The sequence below is a fragment of the Enhydra lutris genome, unplaced genomic scaffold (assembly GCF_002288905.1).
Source record: "Enhydra lutris kenyoni isolate GAN:26980312 unplaced genomic scaffold, ASM228890v2 scaffoldscaffold13, whole genome shotgun sequence".
NCBI classification, from domain to species: domain Eukaryota; kingdom Metazoa; phylum Chordata; class Mammalia; order Carnivora; family Mustelidae; genus Enhydra; species Enhydra lutris.
Window position 1 is genome coordinate 33513006 of NW_019154097.1, and position 27496 is coordinate 33540501.

At 59.3% G+C, this 27496-nt stretch overlaps 2 protein-coding genes across 6 annotated transcripts; one reads left to right on the forward strand and one right to left on the reverse strand.

Annotated features, from left to right (window-relative positions):
• The first annotated feature begins 1827 nt into the window (after positions 1-1827).
• Positions 1828-11213, forward strand: LOC111145893 (dolichyldiphosphatase 1). 2 transcript variants are annotated; one of them, XM_022501193.1, is made up of 8 exons: positions 1828-1903; positions 5401-5501; positions 5779-5863; positions 5960-6059; positions 6299-6397; positions 6936-7064; positions 7499-7588; positions 9687-11213. In XM_022501193.1, exons 1-8 carry the CDS (start codon positions 1828-1830, stop codon positions 9721-9723), a joined length of 717 nt encoding a protein of 238 aa, XP_022356901.1. In that variant the 3' UTR covers positions 9724-11213. The 2 variants fall into 2 exon arrangements, with proteins under 2 accessions (XP_022356901.1, XP_022356902.1); XM_022501194.1 differs by lacking the exon at positions 6936-7064 and having other exon boundaries at positions 9687-11209.
• A 2086-nt stretch (positions 11214-13299) lies between these two features.
• On the reverse strand, positions 13300-27120 carry LOC111146233 (carnitine O-acetyltransferase). 4 transcript variants are annotated; one of them, XM_022501693.1, is made up of 15 exons: positions 26820-26850; positions 25120-25258; positions 24162-24425; positions 21296-21414; positions 20110-20163; positions 19388-19553; positions 18871-19045; positions 17866-18044; positions 17235-17335; positions 16748-16867; positions 16472-16594; positions 16223-16358; positions 15802-15864; positions 14934-15071; positions 13300-14179 (listed from the first exon to the last, which is right to left on the reverse strand). In XM_022501693.1, the coding sequence occupies exons 2-15, from the start codon at positions 25144-25146 to the stop codon at positions 13964-13966; spliced, it is 1881 nt and encodes a 626-aa protein (XP_022357401.1). In that variant the 5' UTR covers positions 25147-25258; positions 26820-26850; the 3' UTR covers positions 13300-13963. The 4 variants fall into 4 exon arrangements, with proteins under 4 accessions (XP_022357401.1, XP_022357402.1, XP_022357400.1 ...); XM_022501694.1 differs by lacking the exon at positions 25120-25258 and having other exon boundaries at positions 15006-15071; positions 26820-27120; XM_022501692.1 differs by lacking the exon at positions 25120-25258 and having other exon boundaries at positions 26820-27120.
• Between the last annotated feature and the right edge of the window lie 376 nt (positions 27121-27496).

The following is a 27496-nucleotide window of genomic DNA, read 5'->3' on the forward strand; positions in this document are numbered from 1 at the left end:
GACCCACACAAGCCCAGGCTGGGCTGGGTGGGAGCTGAGAACAGCTGAGAGGGCCCGGGGGCCCTCCTGGCTCGTGGGTGGGTTGAGTCCCCACCATCCCCCTCCACCCGACTCCTCAGCCCAACCCCATGGTTGCAGCAGAGTGAGCCACTTTGGGCAGTGAAACCTTCTGCTTTATTCTCACTTCGCACAGGGACTTAGGCAGTATACTTACTGAGCACTTGTTCTAGCACGAGTCTGGGCCAGGCTCAAACCCGTAACAGGCCTGTTTTTTTTTTTTCTTCTTCTTCTTTTTAAGATTTTATTTATTTATTTGAAAGACGGAGTGCACGCACCCGAGAGCGGGGTAAGGGGCAGAGGGAGAGGCCAATTCCCCAATGAGCAGGGAGTCCCATGTGGGCTCGATCCTGGAACTCTGGGATCATGACCTGAGCAGAGGGCAGGTGGTTAACCGACTGAGCAACGCAGGGGCCCCCAGGCCCTGTCTTCATGTTGCCCAAGCTTCTCCATGTGGCTGGACCTAGTTTTATCAGAACCCCCAGAGCACATAGAAATACAAACTCCATGGCTCTGACTCAGATTTACTGAACCAACCCAGGCCCCGGTGGGACCCAGGAATCTGCATTTCTACAGCTGATCTCGGTGCGGCAAGAAGTCAGAGAACCACTGCTTATTGGGAGACTGACAAGGAACCAGTAATGGTCCAGGGTGGTCATCGCTGAGGTAGAAGAGGAGACACAACCGGGAACTCAGTGGAGGCCTCTCACCTGGCCGTGGAAACCTCTAAGTGAGAAGAGACACCTGAGCCGGACTTGGGGCAGACACCTGAGCCAGGCGAAGTGGGGCAGGAGGGGAGATGCTTTCTAGGCAGCAGAACAGCCTGTGCCAAGTCTGGGAGACCAGAGGGGCCGGGCATCCTGGCTGGGCTGAGTAATTCAATCCAGCCGGAGAGACAGGGGGCAGGAGACGGGGAGGTGCGTGGGAAGGTGTGGCCCTGTGGCCACCGAGAGGAATGTTTCGGGGAAACCGAGGCGTAGGTGGAACACCGGCTTCTTGTTTAAAATGCTCCCCAAACGTGGCTGAATCAAAACATCTTTGTTAATTCAATGAAAGAAGGAAGGAGTCTTTCTCAACTTGAGTTAAGCCTCCATTCTGTAAAGCATTTAGGGCACCAACTGAGCGCCCCGCCCGGGCAGCTCCGTCCGCCGCCCCACATCCTTCTACCACGGGGCTGTCGGCTTTGTGGGACCTGGCCTGTCGCCGGTCAGTACACGGGTCTTCGGCCTCAGTTTACTCATAACTAAAAGTGGGTCGGCTCAGATCCCAACGAGCTGAGGCTGCCTCTCTACTTCGAGCGTGCGTTCTGACGGCAGCCCAGCTCCCGCCAACCCTGGCCGGGCTTGGGGTACGGAGGAAGCCTCCACTCCGCGTAAGTCCCAGCCAAACCAAAGCTCCCACCAAACTTCAACACGCCCCCTACGCTAGCGCCTGATTGGCCCGCCCTGCTCACACTGTGAGCCCGCTTCACCTTGTGATTGGCTGTTCTGTTTTCGGTTGTGCGCTGAAACCCTCCTCTTTTCTGATTGGCCAGGCTCCTACCTGTGCTCGCCCTGGATTGGACGCCGGCTCGGTCGGCTCGCATGCTCCGGGGCCCCGCTCTCTGATTCGCCGCTCGGGTCAGCCTCAGTGCCGGCACGCTAAATGGCTGCGCCGCTACCTGTATCGGCCTCCGATTGGGCACGCGGCGCCTCCCCAGCGTGATAGGTCAGGACCACCGCCCCCCTGGCTCCCCATTGGCTGCTCAGCGAAGCCCGGTCTCCGGGTAAGATGGCAGCGGACGGACAGTGCTCGCTCCCCGCTTCATGGCGGCCAGTGACCCTCACCCACGTCGAATATCCTACAGGTAAAAGGCGGCCCCGCCTCGGAGGACGCCTTTCTGGGGTTGGCCCGTCAGCCCCAGGCGCTCCGGCCCGCGCGAGCCCGCGGAGGGGGCGCCGGGCGACCCGGGTGGGAACTGTCAAATAGTGAGCCTTGGAGGGGCTCGGCCGGCGCGCGCGCCGCGCAGGCGCAGTGGTGCGGCGATGAGCTGGGCGAAATTGTGAGCGGCTCGTTCGCGCACTCTGCGGCTGCGCGGCCGGCCCGCTCCCCCGGGTCCGGAGACGCGGGTGGGCTGTAATGGGGCTGGGGTCTGCGTGAGGCGGGAATGGATGACCGGCCTGGACCTGGGGTCTTCTTTCCTGCCCTCCCTGGAGGCCGAGAGGCCAGACTCCCTCCTCGGCGTGCAGGGAGTGCCTCTTTCCTTCAGACAGCGCTTTGGGGCTGCAGAGCGCTCCCCACTGCTGGGAGTGTGCAAACCGAGGCCGGGAAGCTATTCGTTGTTTGAGTACTTGTGCCATGCCATGAGTAGGGCACTGGGTTAGGGGACTGGAAGCCCCTGGGATCTGACTTCTGGAGTTTCCCAATCAGATACGTCTCTAGAAGTGCAGGTTTTTCCAGCCGAGAGGTCCTGTAGCGACCATTGCGGAGGCTGAGTGGTGCAGATCTTGGGCCTTAGGGTCAGAAGTATCTGGGCTCCAGGTCAGGCTGAGGCCTGGAGCTAATGACTTCACCTCTCTGTGCCTCGGTTAGTTCGTCTCTAAAGTGGGATTGATCACAGTGCCTTCCTTCTAGTGGTGATGTGAGAAATGCTGAGTGCGATGCCTGGTGCACAGTAAGCTTTCAGTATATAACTGCCGTGAAGATCATCTCACCTTTCCAGGACCGTCTCAAGCCCACCCCACCCTCCCTGAGTAGGATGACTGGGTGTTGGGTGAGGCTGGGGGCTTCTCATTGAGCCCTGGTGGCCCCAAGAAAGGCCTGTGCATGCTGCTCTCGGGCGCAGAGATAGGAGTACCCGGCCCCAATGAGGGCTTCAGGGCTTGGTGCCCGGAACTTTGACCCTAGGTGTTCTTGGTTATATTGGGGGTGGGGTGGCCCTGCCAGGCCTGTGCCCTGCCTGCCTGCCTACCCACCATTTATACCTCATTCATTCAGCCAGTATTCACCGAGCACCTCCCGAGTGCTAGGCCCTGGGCTAGGTCTGGTTTAGAATGGTGAACAGGCCCATACCTTCTCTGCCCTATGGACTGTGGAAAAAAAACCCCGCTTTACAGGAGGCTCGCTCCTGACAGGAGGGAAACCAAGGCCTGGAGAGGGGAAGGGGCTTGAAGGCCTCAGTGCTTTCATATTTCCTCTCCGTGGCCTCAGAGTAGCTTCTCCGAGTGCTCACAAACCAGAAGAAGGAATCTGGTGTTCGGGAGCAGCATGACACAGGCTGTGACAAGGGACCTTTTACAGGGACTGTGAGTGCCTGGAGGAGGGAGCTGGGTGAACCTGGGGGCCTCGTTCGAGGTCTAGTCCATTGCTCACTCTTCTGTAGTCCCTTTTATGCCCTCACCACACTGATCCTTGCTTCCTTCATTCCTTCTCTACTCACGTACCATTGTTTTTGAGCCTGGGTAAGTGCCAGGGGCTGTGGTGGGCATGGGAGATTGGGCAGGGTGTAGAGACCCCATCCAGCTCTCCTGGAGCCTAACGTGTAGAGAGAGGGACAGATACTGGTCCCATAGCTACACTAGCGAGTGTATCATGAGCCATGCCCTGGTTACAGATTCCCCCACAGACTGAGAGCTCTGCGATGGCAGGAATGTGTCTTTTTTTTTTCCACTGTGGTGGCTACTTCATTTATTAATGTTGCATTAACACAGACAGCATTTCAGTTGGGGGAGCCTGGGTGGGTGTGCCAAGGTCCAGAAGTGGGACAGGGCAGGGGGCATTCAGGGAATGCTCTGAGTTATGTTCGTGGGGACTGGAACAGAGGTGGGAGGGAATCGGGGGCAGGTCTGTGCAGGGCCTGATGAGCTGGGCTGAAGTGGGATTCATCCCAGGTGCAGAGGGAACCACACAGGGGCTAAGATCAGAGAGTGATGAGGCCAGAGTTTCTGCAGCATCTGCAGGAAGACCCAAGGGTAGCGTTGGCTGTGGGACAGGCTATGGAGATGGTCAAAGGTTTTGGGGGCACCAAATACTCCCTGTCCTTACATCCCGGTGCTTGGGGCATCCTTTGGGCAGCCGAGAAACCCAGAGTCTCAGAACTGGAAGGGACCAGGCCATCATGTGGATGAGATGGAGGGCCTCACCCAGTGTCACCCAGTGGGCCCGGGGCAGCAGTGGCCCTCGCGCCTCGGTTGCTGGGCCCTTCCCTCATGCCAGTTCTGCTAGCCAGTCCTACTGTGGGCAGATGTGAATGAGGCCAGGTGTGTGACCGTCTCTTCAGCCTGGAATCTGGGCTCGGCCCTGCGGGGTACTTTCCTGCCGCCTGTGTGAGACCAGGCCGGTGGTGTGGGCCGTTTCCCGCGCTGCGTTCTCCCAACATGGAAATGTCCTGCGTGCTAGGGGCTGAGCCGGTCTCATGGGCCTTGCTGCATCAAAGCTCCCACCGCTGTAGGACGTGGGTGCCCTTCTCACTGGCTCCGGAACTGAACCATGAGGCATGCACGCCCTCTGACCTGAGAGCGGCCCCTCAGCCGCCCTGTCTCGAACGGTGCGGGCAGTCTTCGGACTCGGTGTCAGCCCTGCCCCTGACCGAGAGGGAACGTGGCTCTTGTCTCTTGGCTTCCATGTCCTCAGCTCTCAAAGGGGCTCCTGATTCCCGTACAGCCTCCTTTCTGGGCCTGTAAAGAGGGTAAAAACAGGTCACAGGTAGCCAGTGTCTTGCCACTGGAGAGGCTACCGTATTGGTGAAAGTAGCCTCCCCTCCCCTCTCTCGGTCCCTGGCAGACTCTTTCTGCAGGGTCCAGAGATTTCCAGGTTCCTTTGGAGGCCCAGGGCTTGGCGGGGGGAGCCTCAGCGCAGCGCTGTGTTCCAGAGGCGCCTGTGTGCCTGCCGGCCTGCCTCCTCCTCCGGGACCTGGCCTGGAAGGTCAGGCCAGGCCAGGTTGAAATTCCTGCTTTGGCAGGGTGGTGGGCTTACTACCTGAACCAGGCTAGAGAGTTGGATTTTAGGTCAGACCCCACCTTCTTCTGGCTGTGTGTCCTTGGGCAAGTCACACAACCCCTATGGGACTGAGTTTCTTTCTTTACAGAATGGGGCCAGCGAAGGCACTAGCTTTAAACTTACGATCTATGCACGTGAGGGCTCGTTGATTGGAAACTGGTCTGTCGTGCCCATGGCTGAGTTGGTGTGGTCACCTGGTAGACTGAGGCGGCCACAGCTGCCTGGTCCTGCCCTTTGGGCCCTCCTGGGGCCTCCTTTCTGGCTCAGGCCCCACTTGACTTGCTGGGTGTTGCCCCTCTTGTGATTGTGGTGCTCTGTCCTCATCCTGTTCTCCCTGTGCCCACCCCTCCCCCTGCCCCACCCCAGGTGATCTCTCTGGACACCTCCTTGCCTACCTGAGCCTCAGCCCTGTCTTCGTCATTGTTGGTTTCGTGACCCTCATCATATTCAAGCGGGAGCTGCACACGGTGAGTAAGTCCGTCCCTGCCCGTCCCTCCACTGCTCCTCTGGTGCCCCCATGCTGGGGAGGGGTGCCGGGAGGGGGGTGGGCTCCGGGCACACCTCTTCATCCCAGGTGCTTTGCTCTCCTTTCTCTGCCTCCACCTTTCTTGGGTGGAGCTTCCCAGCCTGTTCGGGCTGTTCACTAGTTGGGCGGGGAGGGTCAGGCAGCTGCCACAGTCTTTGGGCCTGGGTGGCGGCCAGCAGGCACACTGAGGCCCAGCTGACCTCACATCTTCCCGGCAGATTTCGTTCCTCGGGGGCCTGGCACTGAACGAGGGGGTCAACTGGCTGATCAAACACGTCATCCAGGAGCCACGGCCCTGTGGAGGTGGGGTCTGGGTCGTGGGGTCTGGGGGGGTCCCCTGGTCTGGATGTGACCGGAAGGCCTGCATCCCCCCATCCTGCTGTGTTCTCTCTCTCCCAGGCCCCCACATGGCAGTGGGCACCAAGTACGGGATGCCCTCCAGCCATTCCCAGTTTATGTGGTTCTTCTCCGTCTATTCCTTCCTCTTCCTGTATTTAAGGTGAGATTCTGCCCTGGCAGGGGGGTGGGAGGGGGGGCCCGAGCTGGCCCAGTCTGGCCTCTGCCAGGGACTCACTCTTAGCTCTTTGGACATCCTTGGGGCTTGGCCTCTGTCGGGGGTGGGAGGAGCTGCAGCCACGGAGAAGGTGCCTGGGCAGCATTTGGATGGGACTGGGGCTGTCTGGGAGGCCTGAGGTCCAGGCTGTGGGCTGAGGCCATCTGACGGGCCTGTTTTCCCAGAATGCACCAAACAAACAACGCCAGGTTCCTGGACTTGCTATGGAGGCATGTGCTTTCCCTGGGTCTCCTCGCTGCGGCCTTTCTAGTCTCCTATAGCAGGTATGGAGGGGCGGAGAGCCCCACCCCCACCCTGCCCCCTGGGGTCTTGCTGCATTTGTGGTCCCTGTTGGACCTCCCCATGGATCCAAGTCCCAGAGCCTGTAGAGCAGGCCTGGGAAAGGGGTCCCAGGCCTCTCATTTTTAAGGGCTAGGGCTCTGCTCCCCCTTCCAGCCTGGTTCTTCTCTCTCCTCCTGGCCGATCCCATGGTTCTGGGGACACCTGCGCACATCAGCCATCTGTTCCCAGTGTCCTGGAGGATCTTCGTGCAGACAGACTCAGAGCTGAAGGCTGGACAGAAGGGAGGCACATCCCAGCCGAACCATCCCTTCCCTTCTGTGGTTGGGGGAGCCACTGCTGGAAGGAGCAGCTCCTTCTGGAAGTAGATTGGAGGCTGTGTGTTCACAGAAGTCTGTTCTATCTGCGTGTGTCTCCCTGCGTGCACACGCAGGTTCCGGGGAAGCCAGTGTATGGGCATGGGGGATCGCGCAGGCCCGTGCCCAGCTGGGTCTCATGAACTTCCCTCTGTCCTTGGCCCAGGGTCTACCTGCTGTACCACACCTGGAGCCAGGTGCTCTATGGGGGCATTGCTGGGAGCCTGATGGCCGTCGCCTGGTTCGCCTTCACCCAGGAGGTCCTCACCCCACTATTCCCTAGGATAGCAGCCTGGTAATTGCCTCCTGCCCCGTGACTGCCCCACCTGCCTCTGCCCCCGGCCTCCAGCACCCTGGGAGGGCCCTCGTGTCCCCCTTTTCGGAGGGCATGGGCTGCAGGACCTACTTGCCTGGCATCCTCCTCCCTCTGGTGTTTCTTCAGGCCCAGAAGCCAAGGGGCCATCCTCTGCACCTCGGCTCTCAGGGACTTGGGAAGCAGCCCGAGTCCTGCTGGGCTGTGTGTACCGTGGGGCAGCACCCCTGCCCCAGTGTCACACAGGTGACACGTCTGGGTCTCTCAGTGGCTGCTGGGTCACAGGCCAGGCAGAGACTCTGAACAGTGGGGGAGGGTGCATTGCCAGCCCTGGGCACTGGGGGGCGGGTAGTCTGACTTGGTGGCAGGCTTGTGCCCTGATGTGGTCCTGGCTTTCTGGATGTCTGTTTCTCTAGGCCTATCTCTGAGTTCTTCCTAATCCGAGACACGAGCCTCATCCCCAACGTACTCTGGTTTGAGTACACGGTAACCCGGGCAGAAGCCAGGTGAGTTAGGTGCCACAGGGTCCTGGCTCAGTGGGGCAGAGCCCCACAGCGGCCACTGTACCCCCTTTTTGGAGGGCTCCCTAGTAGGGAGGGCTACTGTACCCCCTTCTTGGAGGGCTCCCACTTGCCTCAGCACTTTTCCTGCACTACTTCATTGCACCTTCCCCTGAGCCCCATTTTACAGCTGAGGAACTGAGGCTCAGAGAAGAGAAGAGGAGTGACTTGACTGGGGACTTGTGGTTGGTGGGTGTGGGAGCTGGTCAGGGAGCCCAGCTGTCTGGCCCAGAGCTGTCCTTTTAGCCTCTGTAGCCCAGAGCCAGACAGCTGGGCGGCGGAGATTCTTGGGCTGGCTGTATGTGGCTATCCCTTGGAGTTGTTTGGTCCAGATACTCTTCCTATGGATGGGTAAACTGAGGCACGGGGAGTTGGGGCTGCCTGTGGTTGCATAGCAGGTTGGGGCAAAGCTGGGCTTGGGAGCCTCCTGACTCCACTGTCCCTCTCCACTGACCCCAGATCCTGGGCGGGGCGCCAGCTGGGATGGGGAAGGCTGGGTTTCTCCTCAGGTGCAGAGGGGGAGCTGAGGTGAGGTGAGACTCCAGAGTAAGCCTCGGAGGTTTCCTGACACGCTGGTGAGAAGAACCCTGGGGCAGGCCCCGGCGGAGTGTTCGTGAAATGTGTCTGGTGCCTCATGCTCCAAATTATCCTAATGAGCTTAAGGGTAAAACCCTGGATGCATGAGGAAAGGAGATTTGAGGGGGTTAGGACAGGCAATCCCATTATCGATGGAAGAGCCCCAGCTGGCCACACCTGGCTGGGCCCACACCCACTTTCATCAACCAGAATTTCCGTGTGCATCTGCCCTGGGCCGGCCGGTGTGCTGGGCGGTAGGACAGAGGGAGGGGCTCACGGCAGGCAGGGGAGACGTGAGGAATGAAGCGCCTGTGTGGTCTGTGTCCTGGGTCTGAGAGCTCATGGCAGGATCCTGAGTGGGGAGGGAGGGGGCAGGGTAGTTGTGCGGGCTGCCCTGGGGAGGCGGGCCTGAGTGTGGAGAAAGAGTGGGCCTGATGAAGTGGAGGTGGCAGGGAGCATGCCCTTTGCAGAGGGAACCGCACCCACGAAGTTTCTAAGGCAGGGCAAAGCGGGGTGAGTCCACTGAACAGACAGAGGCAGGTGTGACTGGAGCCCAGGAACGAGGGGACAGAGCAGGAGATGAGGCCGGGGCGACATCATGCAGGACGTGTGGGCGCAGTGAGTTTTCTGTATTTTATTTTTATTATTTTTTAAAGATTTTACTTTTTAATTTGATGGAGAGAGAGCACAGGTAGGCAGAGCAGCAGACAGAGGGAGAGGGAGAAGCAGACTCCCTGCTGAGCAGGGAGCCTGATATGGGATTTGATCCCAGCACCCTGGGATCATGACCTGAGCCGAAGGCAGACATGCTTAACCGACCGAGCCACCCAGGCGCCCCAGTTTTCTGAATTTTAAATGGGACTCAAGACAGTTCAGTTCATTCTCCTTTCTGAGCCTCAGTCAGCCTCTCTGGAAAATGGGGGAGATTGTCCCTGCTTCCTCCGGTTGCTGGGCTCATCGTGGATATAGCCATTCCCCCAACCAGACACTCAAATCCCCTGTAGAACGTCCATCAGTAGTTCTACCTTGGCCTTCGTAGCTCCAGGTGCAGAGCTGTCTTTCATCCACTTGGGTCAGTGATAATAGAACCCTGCTTTTGCTGGCTTATCTCTAATCCCCAGCATTTGTTGGATTCTAGCCAGGTCCCTCTAGCCTCAGGCCTCATCCCTGGCCCACCTCTGACCCAGTGTCATGGCTGGGTTCCTGAGCTCCAGAACTGAGACATCTGGATACGGCCAAGCCTGAGACACTGATCCTCTTTGGGATTCCAAATCCCAGGTCCCAGGGCAGGGACCTCCCACTGGCCCAGTTTGAGTCAATCATGGGTGCTACTGGAGTGGGCAGTCACCCATTTTGATGGGACTGTGGATAGGGTGGGGACAGCTGAGGGTGTGGGTCACGAATGCCAGGGGTCCTCTCATTTGACCCCCAAACATCCTGACCTGTGACCTCCACCCCCACTTTGTAGGAACAGACAGCGTAAGCTGGGAACGAAACTGCAGTGACCGGTGAGTGTGGCTGGGTCCAGCCTCCAGATCTGGCGTGCTTGATGCCTTGCAGGATGGACAGAACGACAGAGGGATGAAGCAGAAACCTCTACAGACCCAAGTCACCAAGTGGAGCCTTTTTTTTCTTATTTTAATTTTAATGAACAAGGTGGACCAAAGGGCCGAGGCAGCCCCTCAACCCAGGACCCTGGGGGGCCTGCTGCCCGGGGGCCACGCGGCCAGAGACCCTCGCTGTGCTGCTGCCAGCCCCTGGTCGGGCAGAGAGTGCCCTCTGCGTGGGCACCAGGGGGTGGTGTAGAGGAGGAGGGCTTGCACCTCTGGTCGCGGGGCCAGGAGATCCGGGTGGCGTGAACAATACACACTATTTATTTTTGGGTTTTGTCAAAGGCAGATGGGCTTTTTGGAGATGGGGCCGAAGGAGCCTGCCTGCCCGCTGCGGTTGCCCTGCATACAGGGAGGGGCCGAGGTCAGCCGCCCGGGGGCCCTTTGCCTGGGGCCCAGGGGACACACCGCCTCTCCCTGGGCCAGAAAGGTGGCGTGGGGGCCCCGGAGGAGGGGAGCACCTCCACGCCCTCCCTGCCACCAATGCCATTCCAGAACCTTGTTCAGTGTTTCCTTGTCTGGGGGCCAGGGCCCCGTGAGCGCGCGCTTCCGGCCGCTGCTCTCGTTGTGCCCTACCCGTTACTGACCCTGCACCACAAGGGCTTTTTCTGGTCCCCTGTCCCCAAGACGATGGTCCCCTTCTGACAAAAGAGCCTGCACATGTGGGTGAGCGAACCCAGGCTGTTTACAGCTCTTTTCCTGTCCTGCCTTCCCATAGCTGTTCGTTGTCAACTCCTCCCAAACACAGTGCAGAGGAACCAGGAGCCGGGTGAGGGGAGCGGAGCTGTGGGTGCCTGATGTCACTGTCCTCCCCTCCCCTCCTCCCTTCCCCTTCCCTCCGTGTGCTCTGAACACTCCCTTGTCCTTCTCGACACCCTCCCGAGAGCCTGGGTACTTGCTCAGGCATCCTTAAGCCTGTGTCCGGGGTGTGGTTGCACAGATCCCCACTGTCCAGTGTGGAGGGCAGCTACTCCTGAGGGGACCCAACCTCTTAAGTCACTCTTGAATGGAGTTGTGGAGAAGAGATGCTTCCAGACTCTTTGGAATTTTCTAGAACTGAACCAGGCTGTTCGGGACCTGTGTTCCACACCCCCTTAACCCATCACCCTTTTTCTTTGTGGAGGTTCCTAACCTGCTGCTGAAGCACAATATTTCGGTGCTTTCTTTTCTCCTTTGTTAAAGACAGTGTCCAAAAGCCATTCCAGATGCCAGGACCAGGGGCCTATTTCTGGGGAAGGTTGGTCAGTCCCCACATTTTCCTCCCCTTCCTTTCTTATTTTTATTTTTTACTTTTTGCCTGAGACAAGCCAAGTGTGAGGTGGTTTGATTTAAGAAAAATCAATGAAATTGTTTACTATTGTTTTAAAATAAAATCTTGAACTCTGGCGGCTCGAGCCTATCTATGTTGCCTGAGCTCATAAGAGGAGCCAGGGGCAGGCTGTGGCCGTGGGGACATGCCACCCTGAGGGGCAGGAATGTGGTTAACACCATAAAATCATAAGCATCTCCAAGACATCTAGTCCATTCCAGCCCCCAAACCTGGGGTTTGAACAGCCTCTGTGATATTTCCGCTGCAGTGCCTGAGGACATCTCACTGCCTGCTGTTCGGTTCCAAGTTCCCCTTTCGGTGGTCCTGCTCTGCCCCCCTGTGTGGTCCGGCTGGCTCTGGCTGTGCGCTCAGCCTCACTCTCCATGGGATAGCCCTTGAGGACTGGGCAAGCGAGCCCTTCCTAAGCCTCAGCCGCCTCCTCTCCCTGTTTAACTCAGCGAGTTTCTTGCTTTGGGAGATACAGCTGCAGCCTGAGCTGGGTGTTTGGAGGCCTCGTGGGAGTGCCTTGGGCACAGGTCACCCCCAAGGGCTGGCCCATGGTAGGGAGGCTTCTCCTTCCTTGATTCACACAGCAGAGATGCAGAACGAACACACCTTCGGTCAGGGTCAGGGTGAACCAGAACTGTCTGTTGTCCCTTGAGCTTGGAGGTTGGGTTTGGATCCCTGCTGGGTCCCCAGAACCTTGACATTCAATCACGTTGACCTCACCCCAGGTACGAGGCAGAAGCAAACAAATCTCTGGAGAAAACTTCATCCAAGACTTCAGTTATTTGTGTACATAATTTTTGAAGATTTTATTTATTGGAGAGAGAGAGAGCATGAGTGGGGGCAGAGGGAGAGAGACAAGCTGACGCCCCCCTGAGCGCAGAGCCTGACATGGGGCTCGATCCCAGGACCCTGAATTATGACCTGAGCCAAAAGCAGATGCTTAACTAACTGAGCCACCGGGCCCCGCCGTGTATAAAAGTTTTTTAAATCACAGTGCACAGAATACAAACCGAGATGGCCAGGTACAAAAGGAAGTGGCGCTGTAACGGGGGACCAGCAGAAAGCAGACCATGGAGGCAGACCCGTAAATACTGGGATGTTACTGGAATGATCAGGCACAGACGAAATTGTTCTACTATTTTAAGGAAATAAAAGGCAATCTTTAAAATATCTGTAGGGGACAGGAAACTAAAGTGAGATCTGGCAGATACTGAAATGAATCAAAAGTGAAAAAGAATAGGTATGTGTAAGGCAGACTGGACACAGTTGAGGACAGGAGAGCCGGAGGACAGGTGGGACAAAAATCCAGCAGGCAGGGAGGAGAGAGGAAAGGGGCTGTCCAGTGAGCTTTGGGGGTTCCCTGAGTCCCAGGTAGACTCGCTGCCTTCACCCCCATTGGCAGTTCCCCGCCCCTGCCCACCATCCCCACCTTCAGGCAGCCCAACTTGTCCGGTTCAGTCTGGGCCCCAAGCCTAGCTGACTACTTCGTATTTGATAAACATCTTTCAAATGTCTCTAGTCCCACCTGCCAAGCCACTCTGAGTTCAGGGCCCCACCGGTCCCTCCCTGGAGACGTCAAGCCTCCACCCATGGCTCCCTCATCCACAGCCCAGCCAGGCCCCCTTCAACCCATTCCTCGGCATCTTCCTGAAACACCCTCCTGTCTTGGGAGAATCCCCCTGTATGGGGCCCTAGGTGGTCTGGCCCCATTCTCTGGGCCGCATCTCTTGCTCCTTGGGACTTTGGGCAAGGGGTATACCCTCTCCTGGCTTCATCAAAGAATGAGGAACCCGTCTGTATGGCTGTGAGCAGGCTCAGGCTGGACAGTCCCCAGTGCCTAGGACAGGTCAGTTCCACCTGTCTGTTCCTTGGGCCAGCTGGCACCTTCCTGTGCGTCCCAGGCTGGGGCCCTCTGTCCTCCTCCAGCACCAGCTTATGGGGCTGAGTCTGGGCTGGTTTCCACCCTGGCTCCTTTCTCCTCCACCCGCTGCCCCAGGTTGTCTGAGTGGGTGTGGTGTTGGGGCTGGGTGCTTGGCTACCAGGGCTCCTCTGGAAATCTCTGCCATTTAGTGGCTGGGTGACCTTAACCTCTCTGAGCTGGTTTCCACATCTGCAAAATGGAGGAAGCCAGAGGCTCTACACGTGTCCACTGACAAATTTCTCCTTTATTAATCACCTTGCATGTTACTGTTATACAACCATCAACGTGGTTCAGGAATCAAGCTGAGTGGAAGCGAGCGATTCAGGGCTCCCGGGCCACATCACCCAAAAGAGCACAGCAGCACCCCAGGAAGACGGCACTGCCAGGCAGGGTGGGCCGAGTCGAGGCCTTGGGTTTCCCTTACCGGCACACCCTGCACTCTGGCCTCAGCCTCAGGGAGGCCTGGAGACCCCTGGCTCTAGAGAGTCCTGTCTCTAGATCCTCGGGAGCCTGGGGATCGGGGTACAGACACCGGCCCAGCAGTGTAGAGGGCAGGGAGCTGGCTAGAGCTGAGCTAGCAAGAAAGGGACTTGCCAGTCTGCTCCCCTGGCGAGGGACAGGCTCTTCTGGTTCCTTTCCCTGTAGGTGGGCTCATGGGTGACGCGCCAGGCGCCTGGGCCTTCCGTCCTACTCAGCCTTGGAGCTCAGACCAGGCCCCGGGCCCCAGTGCAGGCTGGGGATGAGCCAAGGAAGGTACTGGCTCACGCCTGCAGGCCCTGCATGATCAGATGCGCAGGGTCTGGGGTGAGGGGGGAGCAAGGGAGCGGAACCCCGGTGGGCGGCCCACTGCTGGGGTCGGCTGGGCTGTGACACTGGCAGGCCTGAGCACCGGGGGCTCAGAGCTTGGCTCGGAGGTGGCTCTGCAGCAGAGCGCGCATGTCCAGGAGCGCCTTCTCCAGGTAGTGCGCCAGGCGGGCGGCGTTGGTCTCCGCGCAGCTGTTGTAGGCCGACACGGAGAAGCTGATGTGCGCCTCCAGGGGGTTGTAGCAGATGCCGTAGCCATCGGGGACCACGGGCCCAAAGAACATGACACAGTCCGTCTTGGCAGGGACCTGGAGACAGCACAGGGCTGAGGCTTTTGTCCCACCCCATGGGCTAGCCTCCAGCCCCGTGGGGGCACCAGCCAGCCTTTCTGCATCTCCGCTCGCACTGTACTCTGCCCGAGATGCCCCCTCCTCTTCTCCAGCAGATGCCTTACTTCTCCTTCTCCTTGGGGTGCAGTTCTGGAGTCGGGTCTCTATGGAGCCTTCCTTGCCATTCCCAAGGGAGCTTTAAGGGCTCCTTTCTTGACCCTCCCCTGAACCCCAGCACTCCCTGGCGGGAGGAGAGTGGGGGGGGTGGAGGTGGGAGAGTGGGAGGGGCATCAGTGTCCCCGTCCCTGTGCTTCCAGCCTACTGTGTGAGCCCTCAGGGACAGGGATGGGGATGTGTCCCTGTTGTGTCCCAGTGCCCGGCACTGGATGGCAGGACTCAGATGTTCCTTTGTGTCTGAACAGTGAATGGATGAAGTCGATTCTCCCATGCGGGGGGGGAACTTGGACTCCTTCTCAGCCTCCCTGAGCTGCAGCACAGCCCCCTGACCCCAGCTCTTCCACTGGAACTCAGTTGCTTTGGCAGTGGACACGGGGTGCCCTCTAAGGGTCACGCCACTACAAAGGTCTGACCATGCTCTGGACCTTGGCTCTATTCAGGATAGCCTTTGTCCAGCTCCAGTGAAGGTCTGTCCTGTCCCATCCCAGGGCACCTAGGGCAGTGGCAGGAGCCTAGAGGGCAGGAACATCCAGATGGTTCTGGGGCAGTGGCCCACCTGGCTGGTGGAGAGGTTGAAGTGCATGGCGATGGCATAGGAGGTGTCCATGAAGATGTCGGGCATGCTCACCAGGTCCTCAATGGCCTGTAGCTTCAGGCCCAGCAGGTGCCGGTCAAAGGCCTCCCCCCGGATGGCCTGTGAGAGGGGGAGCTGTCAGGCACAGCGGCTGCAGGCCCAGAGGGTGCCCATGACCTTCCTCAAAAGCCCACAGCAGCAGCACCTCTTCCATGCAGTGGTCCCTTGGACTCATGAGAACAGAGGGTCCAGGCAGGACAGCCCTCACTTTACAGATGGGGAAACTGAGACCCAGGGATGTGCCCAGAGAGGGGCAGGGCAGGATTTAAGAACACAGGCCTATAGCTGGGTGTCCTGGCCCCATTCTGGCTATGGGACCTTGGCAGTTCCCCTCCATCCTGGAGGCTCAGTGTGTTCATCTGTAAAATGGGGGTGGTCGCTGAATTTCCCTTTACAGGGTGTCACTGAGACCGAAATGAACCTGTGTGTGGCACGTGGGCAGAGCCTGGCACATAAGGTGCTCAGAGGTGGATGGGAACCCAGGTTTCCACCCCCTTGACTGCCACTCAAGCTGTCAGAGGGCAGGACGGGTGCTGTTGGCCAGACCCTGCAAACCCTCAGTGTCCTGGGCTCCGGGGCCATCGAGGAGAGAGCATGACGCCAAGATCCGGAGGTTAACCCGGGACCAACAAAGTCACTGGCCTCAGCCTTGGTTTCTCCAACTTTAAAAGGGGGATATTCAGCCTGGCTCCAGGTGCCCCAAGGGTCTCAAGGTTTGGGGAGGAGGGGTTCATGGTAAGGGTGAGCAGCCCTGGAGATCCGGGAAAAGAGGTCATGCGCTCACGGTCACCTGGTCGGTATAGGCTCGGTGTGCCTGCACGGCCTTCCGTAGCAGCTCCACCTTCTGCTGGTCCTAGGGGGGAGGGAGTTGAAGTACAAGTTCCTTGCCTGTCACGGGCCGTCCACACCCCAGCAGCGCACTTCCCAGCCAGCACTGGTGTCCGTGCCCCCTGAGAGTAGGAACTGGAACTACTGCCTTTCTCCTACGTCCTCCCCGGAGGCCTGAGCCCCAGGGCAGATGCTGGCTGCAGAGCAGTTCCTCTTGGTGTCTGACTGCAGGGAAGCTCAGGGCCAAATTCATGACTCCAACCCCTGGTAGATTTCCAGGGCCCACCAGAGGGTCGGAAGGCAGTAGGTGCTCGATCGATGTGGAATGACAGAACGTACAGGAGAGGAGGCCAGCTCGCCCACCCTTACCCCAGACCTCTCACCGACACACTGGGGTCATCCATGGCTTTGACGAAGGCCAGCGAGTCCACGGAGGCAGAGCGGATGGTGTCTGTGCGCCCCAGGTGAAACATCCGCAGGGAGGCGCTCTCGTACGTGGCGCACGCTTGTTTGTAGATCCTGGGTGGGAGAGGGGGCTGAGCACCCCCGCGGGCAGGCTGCCCCGCCTCTACCCACCCCCCACCAGCCAGGCCTCGAGCCTCCTCCACGGGCAGGATGCGGGCAGGGCACACCTGTAGTAGGCCAGCTGTAGCGCCATCTGGACAAAGGCATCCGGGCTCAGCTTCTCTGACTTGGGGAAGTCTTTCCCAAAGTGGTGGAACACCATGACCACGATGTCCAGGTCCTGGATCATGCTGCGGGGGTGGGAGGGAGGTGGGTGAAGGGCAGTGACGGCCCAAGAGCACTCTGTCACAGCCCTGTAGGATGACAGCCGCGAACAGGAGCCTGGCAGGCCCCGGGGTCCCGGGCCTTTAACCTAACATAAGACCCCCATGCCCGGTGCTTACATGCTGAGGTTCTGCTTGGCCTTCTCAATGTCACTCTTGATCTCGGGGGTGATGTTGAACCGCAGCTTCTTGGGCATGGGCAGGGGCACCATGGGGGACCGCACGAGCTCGGGTTTCTTCCTGCATGGGACATGGGGGCCTCGGGAGCCTGGGTCTGTACCTGGGCCTGGGGTGGGGGGCATGGGTCCCCAAGGCTGGAGGGAGCCAGCCTAGGGAGACCCTGGGTTTGCTCCTTAGAAAATTGCCTTCACTCCAGTTTCCAGGGGCCTGCAGAGGGCAAGGGACTTGTCCGAGGTCCCGTAGCTGGGAAGTGGCAGAGCCACAGCGCAAACCCAGGTGTGACGGGCTCCAAGCCCAGGCCTGCCCTCCTCTGGCTTCCTTTGAAGAAACAGATTCCCAGGCACAAGGGAGACACACATTCCCCCATGTGTGTCACTTGTCACCAGAAGCTGGGGAACTGGGTGGAGGGTGGGACAAGCATGCTCACGTGAACTCAATGACGTGGTCCACAAGGGCGATGATGGGGGGCCCCTCTGCCGCCGCATGCTCATAAACAAGCCCACAGGAGCCGTCTTCGGCCACAATGAACTATGGAGGGGAGCGGGGACCCGTCAAGCCCGGGGCCCTGGGGCCACTCTGTGCTGGCTGGGGCCGTGGGAAGCGCCTCTCTGAAGCCATCTCAGGGCTTAGGTTGACTTGTTACTGTCATTAGTAACAGCTGACGCTCAGCAGGGGCCTCAGGCCCGGTCCAGGCCACAGCAGGCAAGCTCGCCCCATACTCATACACCTCACTGAGTCCCTGCAGTGCCCTCCCCGGCAGTTGTCTTAAAGGTGCAGAGAAGGAAAGTCACGGCCAAGACCACGCCGCTCTGCCAGGCCCCGCAGCCCAGGCTCCCTCTGATGTGCTGAAGGGGTGACAGCGGTTTCTGGGCCAGGCCCCATAATGACAGGCTGACCTTCCAGTAATTACAGCCACATCCCCCTTCTGGCTTCCCGTCTGCTTTACGAGCTGGGAGGCGAGGGACGCCCAGGCGAGGGGCCGGAAGTCCTGGGGCTGCAGTGGGCCAAGCCTGGGTGGGCGTCCTGGGCAGGGAGTCCCAGCCCCGCCGGGCCCTCACCTGCAATGTCTTGTCGAACCAGCGGTTGCCACTGTTGAGCTTGCCTCCGCCCCCGTGCAGCATCTGGCCAGCCACGTGGCTGCGGTACACGTCATCAGAGACCCGAGGCACGGGGGCGTCCAGGCACAACGTGAAAATGCTCTTCTGGATGGAGCGAACGGATTCCCGGTTCACCTTGTCTGTGGAGGCGGGCGGGAGGGGGGCGGGAGGGGGGCGGGAGGGGGCTGAACGTTAGGCCCCAGGGAGGCCTTGGAGGCTTCTAGAGCATTTGCCTAGTGCCACGTGTGGGCGTCAGGGCCCCGCAGCCCCCTGGCAACCCATGAGGCAGGGCCCGATACCGGACCCATGTTAGAAACGAGGAAACACAGGGGTACCCGGCTGGCTCGACTCCTGATCTCAGGGTTGTGAGTTTGAGCCCCAGGTTGGGTGTAGAGATTACCAACAAAATAAAAATAAACTTAAAAAAAAAAAAAAAAAAAGGAGGAGGGGGCACCCGGGTGGCTTAGTCAGTTAAGCCCCCAACTCTTGATTTTGGCTCAGGCCAGGATCTCAGGATCATGAGGTCTGAGATGGAGCCCCAGGGCTCAGCGGGGAGTCTGCTTGTCCCTCTCCTTCCCCCCGCCCCTCCCCCCCCTCTTGCGCAAAACTAAATAAAATCTCCAAAAAGGAAAAAAAAAAAAAAAAAAAAAAAAAAAAAAAGGCGGCACAGAAGCCCCAGATCATGTGGAGGGTCAGTGTGGCTCAGGGGGCCAGCACAGGGGTCTGGCTCCAGGGATGATGCCCCTGACCCACACAGGATTGGAAAGAACATGTAGGCAGAGGTGGGGTCTGCAGCCAGAGGACCTGGACTTTACCATAACTTTGCAACTTAATAGAGGGAAACTAAACCCATCCAAGCCTCCTGGTCTGTGAAATGGGCCAACAACAGCCGCTCTGACTTGAGCGCATTCAGTGAGAATGGTGGGGGGGGCCTCTCCTCCTTCTTCCTCCCCCACCCGGGGGCACCTTTGATGAGGGTGCTGTATGCCTTGGCCCAGGAGTTGCGGTGGTTGGAGGTAAGGATGCCCACGGGCTCTTTGTTGGTTTGCAGGGACGAGTTCCAGATCTTCTCCAGTTGCATGAAGATCTGATCTGACGTCAGGGGTGTTCCATCGCTGTGGTACACGTCCAGCTCAAAAAACTATCCAGGCACAGGCAAGTGGAGAGAAGGGAGGTGGGTGGGGTGCGGGGTGGGGGTAGGTTTCAGACTGGCCACAGTCACCTCCCACCCTTGTCCTCCTCCTGACCTTGGCCGCCCAGATGTCAGAGCTAGTGGCGGCCCAGGCCCCACCTAGGGGTGAAGTCAGGTCACGGGTATGAGGGGAGGAGGACCTTGCCTGGCTCTCCCCCAGGCTGGGCTTGTGGGGGTGGGGAGGCGGTGGAGACACCCAGGTTCCTGTGGGCCTGTGGGCATGGGCGGCGGGGAAGCTGATTTTCGGCCCTGCCCCCCTCCTCCCCTGCAGCAGTCTGGGAGCCCACCCACTTGGTAGTTGTGGACGACAGTGATGTGCGTGGGTGGCTTCTTGGTCTTGCTGAAGTTGATGACCGTGTCCTGCTTGGGGCCCGGCACGCGGCAGGAGGACAGGATCTGATAGTACTGGTTCATGCACAGCGGCTTACCCCCCAGGTACTCCACGGGCAGGGTCTCGCTGCAGGCGGGTGGGGGCAGAGGGACAGTAAGGGGTCCACCAAGCAAGTAAGCGGAGATGAGGACAACACCGACGGGGAGCTGCTGCTAGGCATGGCCGAGAAGGGGTCTCACCCAAGTGGCATCCTGACCTCTACTCGGTAGGAGCCGGGGGTGTGTCAGGGACTGGCCTGCTGTCAGGAGGCCTCTACTCCACCCTGGGTGGGCCCTGCTGGGTCGCCCTGTAAACCCCTTTCCCTCTCTAGGCTCTGGTTTGCCACAGAACAGATGAAAGGGTGAGTCTGCCTCTGGGGTCCTCTCTGGCTGGCTGGGACACCAATTCCAGGGGTCTGTCGGGACCGTGTCACCAGGCAGTGGTCTCTGCAGCTGGAGCAGAGGACCTAGCATCCCGATCCCCACACTTTTGTCTCCCCAACCCCTACAGAGTCTGGGCCAACAGGAAGTGAAAGCCAGGAGCTCTGGGCCAGCTCAGCACGGGTCTGGCCATTGGACTTGCCCCGGCCCAGGCTGGGGTGGCTGTGGCAATAAGGTGGGCGGGACAGGGGCGGGCTGCTCACTTGTCAACCATGGCCTTGAAATCCAACACGCCCTCGATGACTTTGGCAGCGAACCTGGGGGGACCAATGAGAGATCAGAAGCTGTGTGGACTCCTTGGGGGAGGTCCCTGATCAGGGACACCCGTGGGGTGAAGGGAGGGGCCTGGTCAAGGGAGGAGACAGATCGCTCCACTCCTGATCACTGCTTGAGGTAAGCCTGAAGGGGTTCAAGTGCAAACCCAGTGCTGGAGTCCTGGCTGGCCTTTCTGAGCCAACCTTCTCTTATCTCTAGGAGGAGGGCTCCTAGAGGGCCCAGGGAGACGCTTCCACCAAGCCCTGGCAGGATGTAGGTGTAATGAATGAATTATTGCTGGTTTACTGGTCAGTTTTGGTGGATTCTACCCACAAAGGGCCTGAACCACAGCCTGGAGCCTGGAAGGTCACCCTTCCCTGAAGCATCAGTTAGAGAGGGACCTGGGACCTTGCGGGACAGGGAGTATGAATGGGAGGGCAGTGGCTCAGGGTATCTCCTCTGATAGGTAACTTCCTGTTTGAGGGCCTCTGGGTCTCCTAGGCCACCTCTCTCAACCTGATCTTCCTCCTTGGATGGTCTGGGCCACGCCAATCACGCCTGACCCCTGGGCTGCCCCTGGCTGCCAACACGGGGACCGGGGACTGAAATCTGAGTCAGAACTCTTGGGGTGCCCTGGCCCCTTTAAGAGAAGCCGGCGGTAGCCCCGAGTGGCTGGTCCCTGGGCAGGAGATCCCTGTCACTGGTATTTTTATCCCTGGTAGTCTGGGCACAGGGGCCAGGGCAAGTGACATGGCTGAATGTGGAAAAGGGAACTGTGTATAAAGGTCACCCCTGTGGCCAGCTGGACAGAGGGCGGGGGTAAGGTGTCAGAACCAGGGTGAGGGACAGCCTCAGGTTTAGAGGGAGGGAGGGGACATGGTCCACTGTGCAGTGACCCGTTATGATGCTTCAGAACCCGGAAGACCCTGCTTTCTGGCCCAGATCAGCCAATCCTGAAAGGTGCTCTTGGGCAAGTCCTTTCATCTGTAAAAGAGGGATGATACTCCGGACTTCATAAGGCTACGTGTGTGGATGGAAGACAATGACTAGGACTGGGCCCCTGCACTCTCCGGGGGGGTTGGACATCAGGGCCCTGGACATGCCCAGAGCCCTGTCCCAGCCATAGCCACTCACCGGAGCTGTCCCTGCAGGTCCACAAAGTCCTGTTTGGGCAGGGCCGCACCGGGGCTGGAGTAGATGACCAGGGGCTGGCGGTACTGGAGGTAGGCTGTTTTGAGCCACCATTCAGACAGCTGGGAAAAGGACCAAAGCCTGTGAGGCGTGGGCGGGGACCTGGCCGGGTCCCTCCTACCCCCTCTATAGAGCGCAGATCCTCACAGTGAATGCTCAGATCCAGAGCCCCCTCCCCGCGCCCTTCAGCCCACCAGCAGCACCCCATCATTTCCCCCCTCGCCTGAGGCAATCAGCATTAGCAAGAGAAATCAGACCATACTGCCAAGCCAAAGATTCCAGAAAGAAGGACGGGGCAGAAAACTGGCGGGTAGAGGTGGGGTGAGGGGAGGAGGCAGAAGTGGGAATCATTTTCCTTTCTCTTACACCTTTTTTTTTTTTAGATTTTATTTTATTGTATTTATTTAACAGAAAGAACACAAGCAGGGGGAGCAGCAGGCAGAGAGGGAGAAGCAGGCTCCCCATGGAGCAGGGAGCCCGACACAGGGCTCGATTCCAGGACCCCGGGATCATGACCTGAGCTGAAGGCAGAAACTTTGCCGACTGAGACACCCAGGCGTTCCTCTTACACACTTTTGGTCAATGATTTTACTACTTTCAGAAGGAAAAAAATATATATATGCCAGGTGGACAAAAAAGGGAAAAAGGAAAAAAATGCTATAAAGTCTGACAATCGTGTTTTTGACCGTCCTGGGTAGACACTATCCAGGAAGCCAAGAGCAGAAGGGCACAGTGCACTGTAGTCCTTGGGACTCTGGTCCTCCCTGGCCTGGGTTCTGTTGGTGTCAGACCAGGGTGCAGACACTCTCTTGGGTCTCAAGGTCAGGGCCATCTGCGGAAAGCTCCCTGTGAGGGTGAACACACTGCCCTAGTGCCCAGACGTGGGTGCTATACCCTGTGTCTCCACCTGGTGGTCTGTCCTTGGCTCAAGGGGCGTGGCTTCCATCGGGTGAGCAGTCCCTCTGGGGACCCGCCACAGACAGGGTGTTGAAGGCTCCTGTCCCCAGGCTGTGCAGACTGCCACTGCCCATCATCCTTGAGACTTACGTGCTGACTGTCATACACGCTCACTCCGCCCCTGCAAGCAAATGCCTGAAACCCCTCTCTGGCCCGTCTTTCCACCCCAGGGGCCCTCCCACCTCCACTGTGTTTCCTCCCCTCTCAAACAGCAGTGGGACCTGCCTCTTCACCACTCGGGTTCTGCTTGGGGAACTGCTGGCCTGTAGCACCAGGCCATCAGCTGCAGACCCCTGCCAAGGGAGTGAGGGAAGACCACACGCCCATGTGCCAGTGGGCAACGGTGGTCTGCTGACTTGCGGCCTGAGGACAGCGCTCCTGGTCAGCCAGACCCCTCTGTGGAGCTCGGGGCCTCCCTGAGAGCGGCTGTGTGGCTCTGGGCTTCCCATCTACCTCTCTGGGCCTCAGCCTCCTCATCTATAGATCAGGGAGGGGCAGACAGGAATTCCCTCCCCTTGGGGACAGCCGGGTCACCCTCCAGCCAGAGGCCCCCACTCCACCAGGGATCTCAGGGCTTCTGACCAGAGCTGGGAAATAAGGGCAGATCCTACAGATGTGGGCATTCCCCCGCTGAGAATCTGCTGGGCACGAGGGCCCTGTGAGTGCAGAAAGGGATACCCTTACCCCTTCAGCTAGAAGCTTCTATGGGAAGGAGTAACGGGCTAAAAATGTTGGGAAACTGCCAGACCGCAGACTCCCTAAGCGCCTGCCAAAGCTCAGGATGTGCCACCCGCCAGCTGATGACTCCCACCTGCTGGGTACAGACCATACCCTTCCACCTGCTGCACTAAGAGCGTCTCCCACCTGATCTGGCCAAAACCCAGCTCTGTTTCTCTCCCACAAACCTGCTGCCCCCTCGGCCTTTCCTGTCTTGGCCGGTCTCCCTCTTCCCTCTCCCTACGCGGTTGCTTTAGGTCAGGACAGCTGCCCCAACAGGGGCCCCTGGTAGCGCTTCCAGAATATACACCGGGCAGACAGAACTGAATCACCCGCCCTCTCCCTGCCGGTGTCCCCCTTGCGGTGCTGGCACCGGTCTCACCCCATGGCTCCCACCCCCACGCCCGCTTCCTTCCCAGCAGACAGGGTGGTCCTTCCCCACTGTGTCAAGAGGTGGCAGACAGTACTGCCAAGAGCCAAGATTCAGGGCATAGAAAAAGCGCATGGAGCATCCGTGGGGACCATTTTCACGAGCTGCGCACACCTGCGTGACAGATGGGGACAAGGAACGGGGGGGGGGTCTGGTCTGTCACTGAGCAGCACCAATGCCCTGCTTGGAGCCACCCTGCAGCCCCTCCGACTGAGCTCAAGTCCGGCTTCCTTCCTCTGATGCTCACCCCCCCAACCCCAGCTCCAGGCCATCGCGCTACATTCCAACCTCTGTTGCTGAACATGCTGGGCTCTTGCTAGGCTCTTGCCACCTTCACCCCGGTTGTCTCTGTCTCAGATCCAACACGACCTCTTCTCTGCCCATGCAGAACAAAGACACTGCCCTTCTCCCGCCTCCCTTTTCTCTCCCGGCCAATTTTAGCGCCGGAAAGAAACTCATCCACTCACCTGTGTGCTGTTTCATCACCTCGCATCCCACCCTCCTTGAATGTGAGCCCCAAGGGACCACAGCCCGTGCCCTCGCTCACTCAGGGCCTGGCCTAGTGCGAGGCACAGAGGAAGCACTCAAGAAAGCCCGTGGCACGGAAGAATGTGCCAGAAATTCTGCGGGAGGCCACCAGCAGACCACAGCAAGGGATCCTCTCCCGCCCTGAGCCTCCGAGAGGGCCCCGTTCTCAGAACTCACCCAGTTCTCTGTCTTCCTGGCCCGGCGCTCCAGCCCCTTCTGCAGGCGCTCCCCCACACCCCCTGCCGCCTGAAACTCTTCCACCAGCTGCTTGGTTTGGGCCCACTCCTCCTCGCTCACGATGGGCTGCAGTGCCTTAAGGTAACGGTCCAGGGACTGGCGGAGCGCGGGCACGGGCAGCCGGGGCAGAGAATCCTGGTGGGCCTTGAAGCGGCCGGAGACCTTCACCAGTGACGAGGGTTTGAGGAAGCCCAGAGGCTTCACCTGCAGGCAGCAGAACATCTTGCTCACCCTCTCACCGGCTCTGGGAGGCCCTGGCAGCCCCAAAGCTAGGGTCCCGGGCACTTATGTGCCGATCCCCAGGGTCAGAGCCAGCCTCTTGGGTGGTGCCTGCTTGGCTACCCAGCCCTCAAACGGTAGGTGTCTCCACCTCTCCGGAGCCTGGAGATGCAGGCAGGGAGAGGGGCGGGAGGTGTGGCCATTGATCCCGGTGAGGCTCCTAGGAACCAAGTCAGGATGAATGGCACTTGTTGGGGGTGGCGGAGCTGAGCGTGACCTCTCAACTGTCTGGATGCAACAAGGCCCCGCCTTCTTCACCCTGGCATGACGGCCGGCCAGCAAGCCGTGGGGCGACTGCTACCGCCCAGGGGCCCCCACCTCCTTTTCTCCCACCCTTGCCACGCTGGGAGATTAGAGGCAAAAAGATAAAGTCAGAAAGAGCCAGCAGATGACAGCATCTCTGGGTGAGGGCCAGGCCTTGGTATTTATCTGTCTGTGGGTTGGAAACAGAGGTAGCCTTGGAGCATCGCTAGGGCAAGCAAGAGCTGAATGGCCTGACAGGTGGGTGAGAGGTGGTAGAGAGAGAAAGTGTGGGAGACTCTGGTGGTAGACAGAATGAGAGGAGATCCGAGGCTGTGGACAGCAGTGGGTAGGCAAGTGGCAGAGGATCGTTCCATACCTTCTCTTTCTGCTGCCCGTCCTCCATGGCAGGACTGAGGTTCTGAGCCCTGTCTGTCTGACTTGGGCTGGGCTTCTAAGCCTAACTGTGCTACCCAGTGGGCGAGCAGAACCTAGCAAGAGACAGCCACTTGCCCGGGCTGGAAAGAGAAGACAAGAGCCAAGATTCAGGGGGGAGGCAGAGGGGGCAGTGCCAAAGGCTTCGGTGGCTAGGGTGGCATCTTGGGTGGTGGCTGTGGCAGGCACCTTCCCCAGCGGCCAGAAGTGGAGGATTAGGGAGCAGGTGAAGGGGCTGGCAGTAGGCATCCGAGTAGGAGGAAACCTGGAATGTGTTCTCTCTTCTCCGGCTGGGCCTGGTGCCAGGAGGAATTAAAAAATCCACCTGCTGGAATCTGCACAGGTCTGTTTAATGATGGAAAACTTGGCTGGAGGCAGAAGCTGCCTGGCTACTGAGGTTATACCACAACTCTGAAATCAGTCCTGTAAATTGGGGTTGGTACAAGAGGGCAGATGCTGGGAAAGGGCCATCACGTGGACAGTGGCTGCTAAGAGCTCATCCCGTCTTCCTCCAGGACTCTTGGAGCCCTTCTGGGCCTCCCTTCCACCAAAGCCTGTTTCTCTTGAGCTGTGGCTCACTCAGCTGGGGGCCAAGAGTGAAGGACTTTGGCTACAAAAAAATAAACTCAAGGAGGAGGCTGGTTTTGGGATTCTGCTTGATTCGAGTTTCCAGATCTGGGGAATTCTGGCCAAGTCTCTCCTTACCTCAGTTTCCCAAGCAGTAAACTGATCAGGCCACCCAGTGGGTCCTGGAGGATGACCTAGAAGCTGTCTATGAGAGAGGGCACCACTCGGGTGTCAGTGGCAAGGGTGACATGGAGCCTTAGGGTTCTGGGAGATCTGGAAGACCCTTTTGGACAGCGGATGGGTACATTGCGCCCTCCGAGCTAAGTAGCGTCTGTTTGGGAACATCCTTCTTGGCATAGTCAGAAGGAGATACAAGCAGAGATATGCTTGGAGTAGAGAGGAAAGGAAGTCATATCAGAGCGGCAGCACTTCTTGCTGCCCTGTGGGGAGGATTCTGGGGTAGACATGGACAAGCTGGGGGGGAGGGACTGGTGGAGACAAAGGGTATGGGGCTGCCACCTGCTGCCTCTTGCCAGTTCAGAGGACCTTCAGAGCAGCCCAGCTTGAGGCCTCCACGTGCATTTCTCCGGCCACACAAAATTCTCCAAGGGCCATTTGATAAGCCCAAGGAGACCGACCAACTGGATGTGGTTGGAGAAGTGGCAAGGCCTGGGCGTAAATGGCTCAGGCTGAGCATGCAACAGGTGTGTGAGTCAGGAAATAACCGGGGAGAGACTGCCGGTCTCTCCGCTCCTTGGCTTGGAGTCAAAGGGTGGAGGTGCTGCCTGAAGCCAGGGTCTTCGCTATCTTTCCTGGGTGGTTGGAATTTAGAGCCACACGATGTGGGTTCGATCTGATCTCTGACCTTGAGCCTCAGTCTCCTCCTCTGCCAAGCAAGGTTAGTCCACCTGCCGATCCCACCCCAGCAGCTGTTGGCCGGGCAGGACAGTAGCCACGGCCGCGTCGCTTCCAAGGCCCGTTTCTCCATTCCCGCGCAGCTGCGTGTCTGGCTGGCCCGACTCTCGGCCCGCCCGCCCCTTCCAGGGCCCGTCCATCCGGGTTCCTCCCCGCACTCACCACGGTCCTGGCCGCGAAAGCCAACATCGCCGCGGCTCGCCCGCGGACACACAGTCCGCTCGGTCCTCCGCACTGAGCAAAGTCCGCGCCGCTGCCTCCGCCGCCGCCGTTGGTGGGTCCCCGTTAGTGCCTCCGGGCCAAGGTCGCCGCGTCACCGCCACCGGCCGGTAGAGGCGGCCCGGCGCCCACCCACCGGGCCCGGCGGGCGGCGGGCTGGGGATCCCCGGGAGGAGGATTCTCCGGGCGGGGCCACCAGCCGGTTGCGGGCCGGGGCCGCAAGCTGCGAGCGCGGTGCTGGACCACAGCGTGGGGCGGGACCACAGCGTGGGGCGGGGCTGCACGGGGGCGGGGCCGAGGGCGCGCTTAGTGGTCGCGAGACCCCGCGAGGCAGTGGAGCCCAGGAAGAGTGGTAAAAGAGGCCCCTGTCCAGCTCGCCGTCTCCCACCTCCAAATGCTCTCTAAGCTGTTAGAGACAGTAGCGTGCACCCCTCTCAGTCCGCTTGCTGTCCTTGAGCGCTACTCTCAGAGCGGCAGGAAAACACGACCATGTCAATAAGGGAACGGCCTCTAATGTGCCTCGGGACAGGGTCAAAGATGACAGGTGGGACGCGCCCCGCACAAGCATGGCTGCCGCGCTCCCGCGGCCGGGCGCCCGCTAGCGGGTAGGGAGGCGAGCC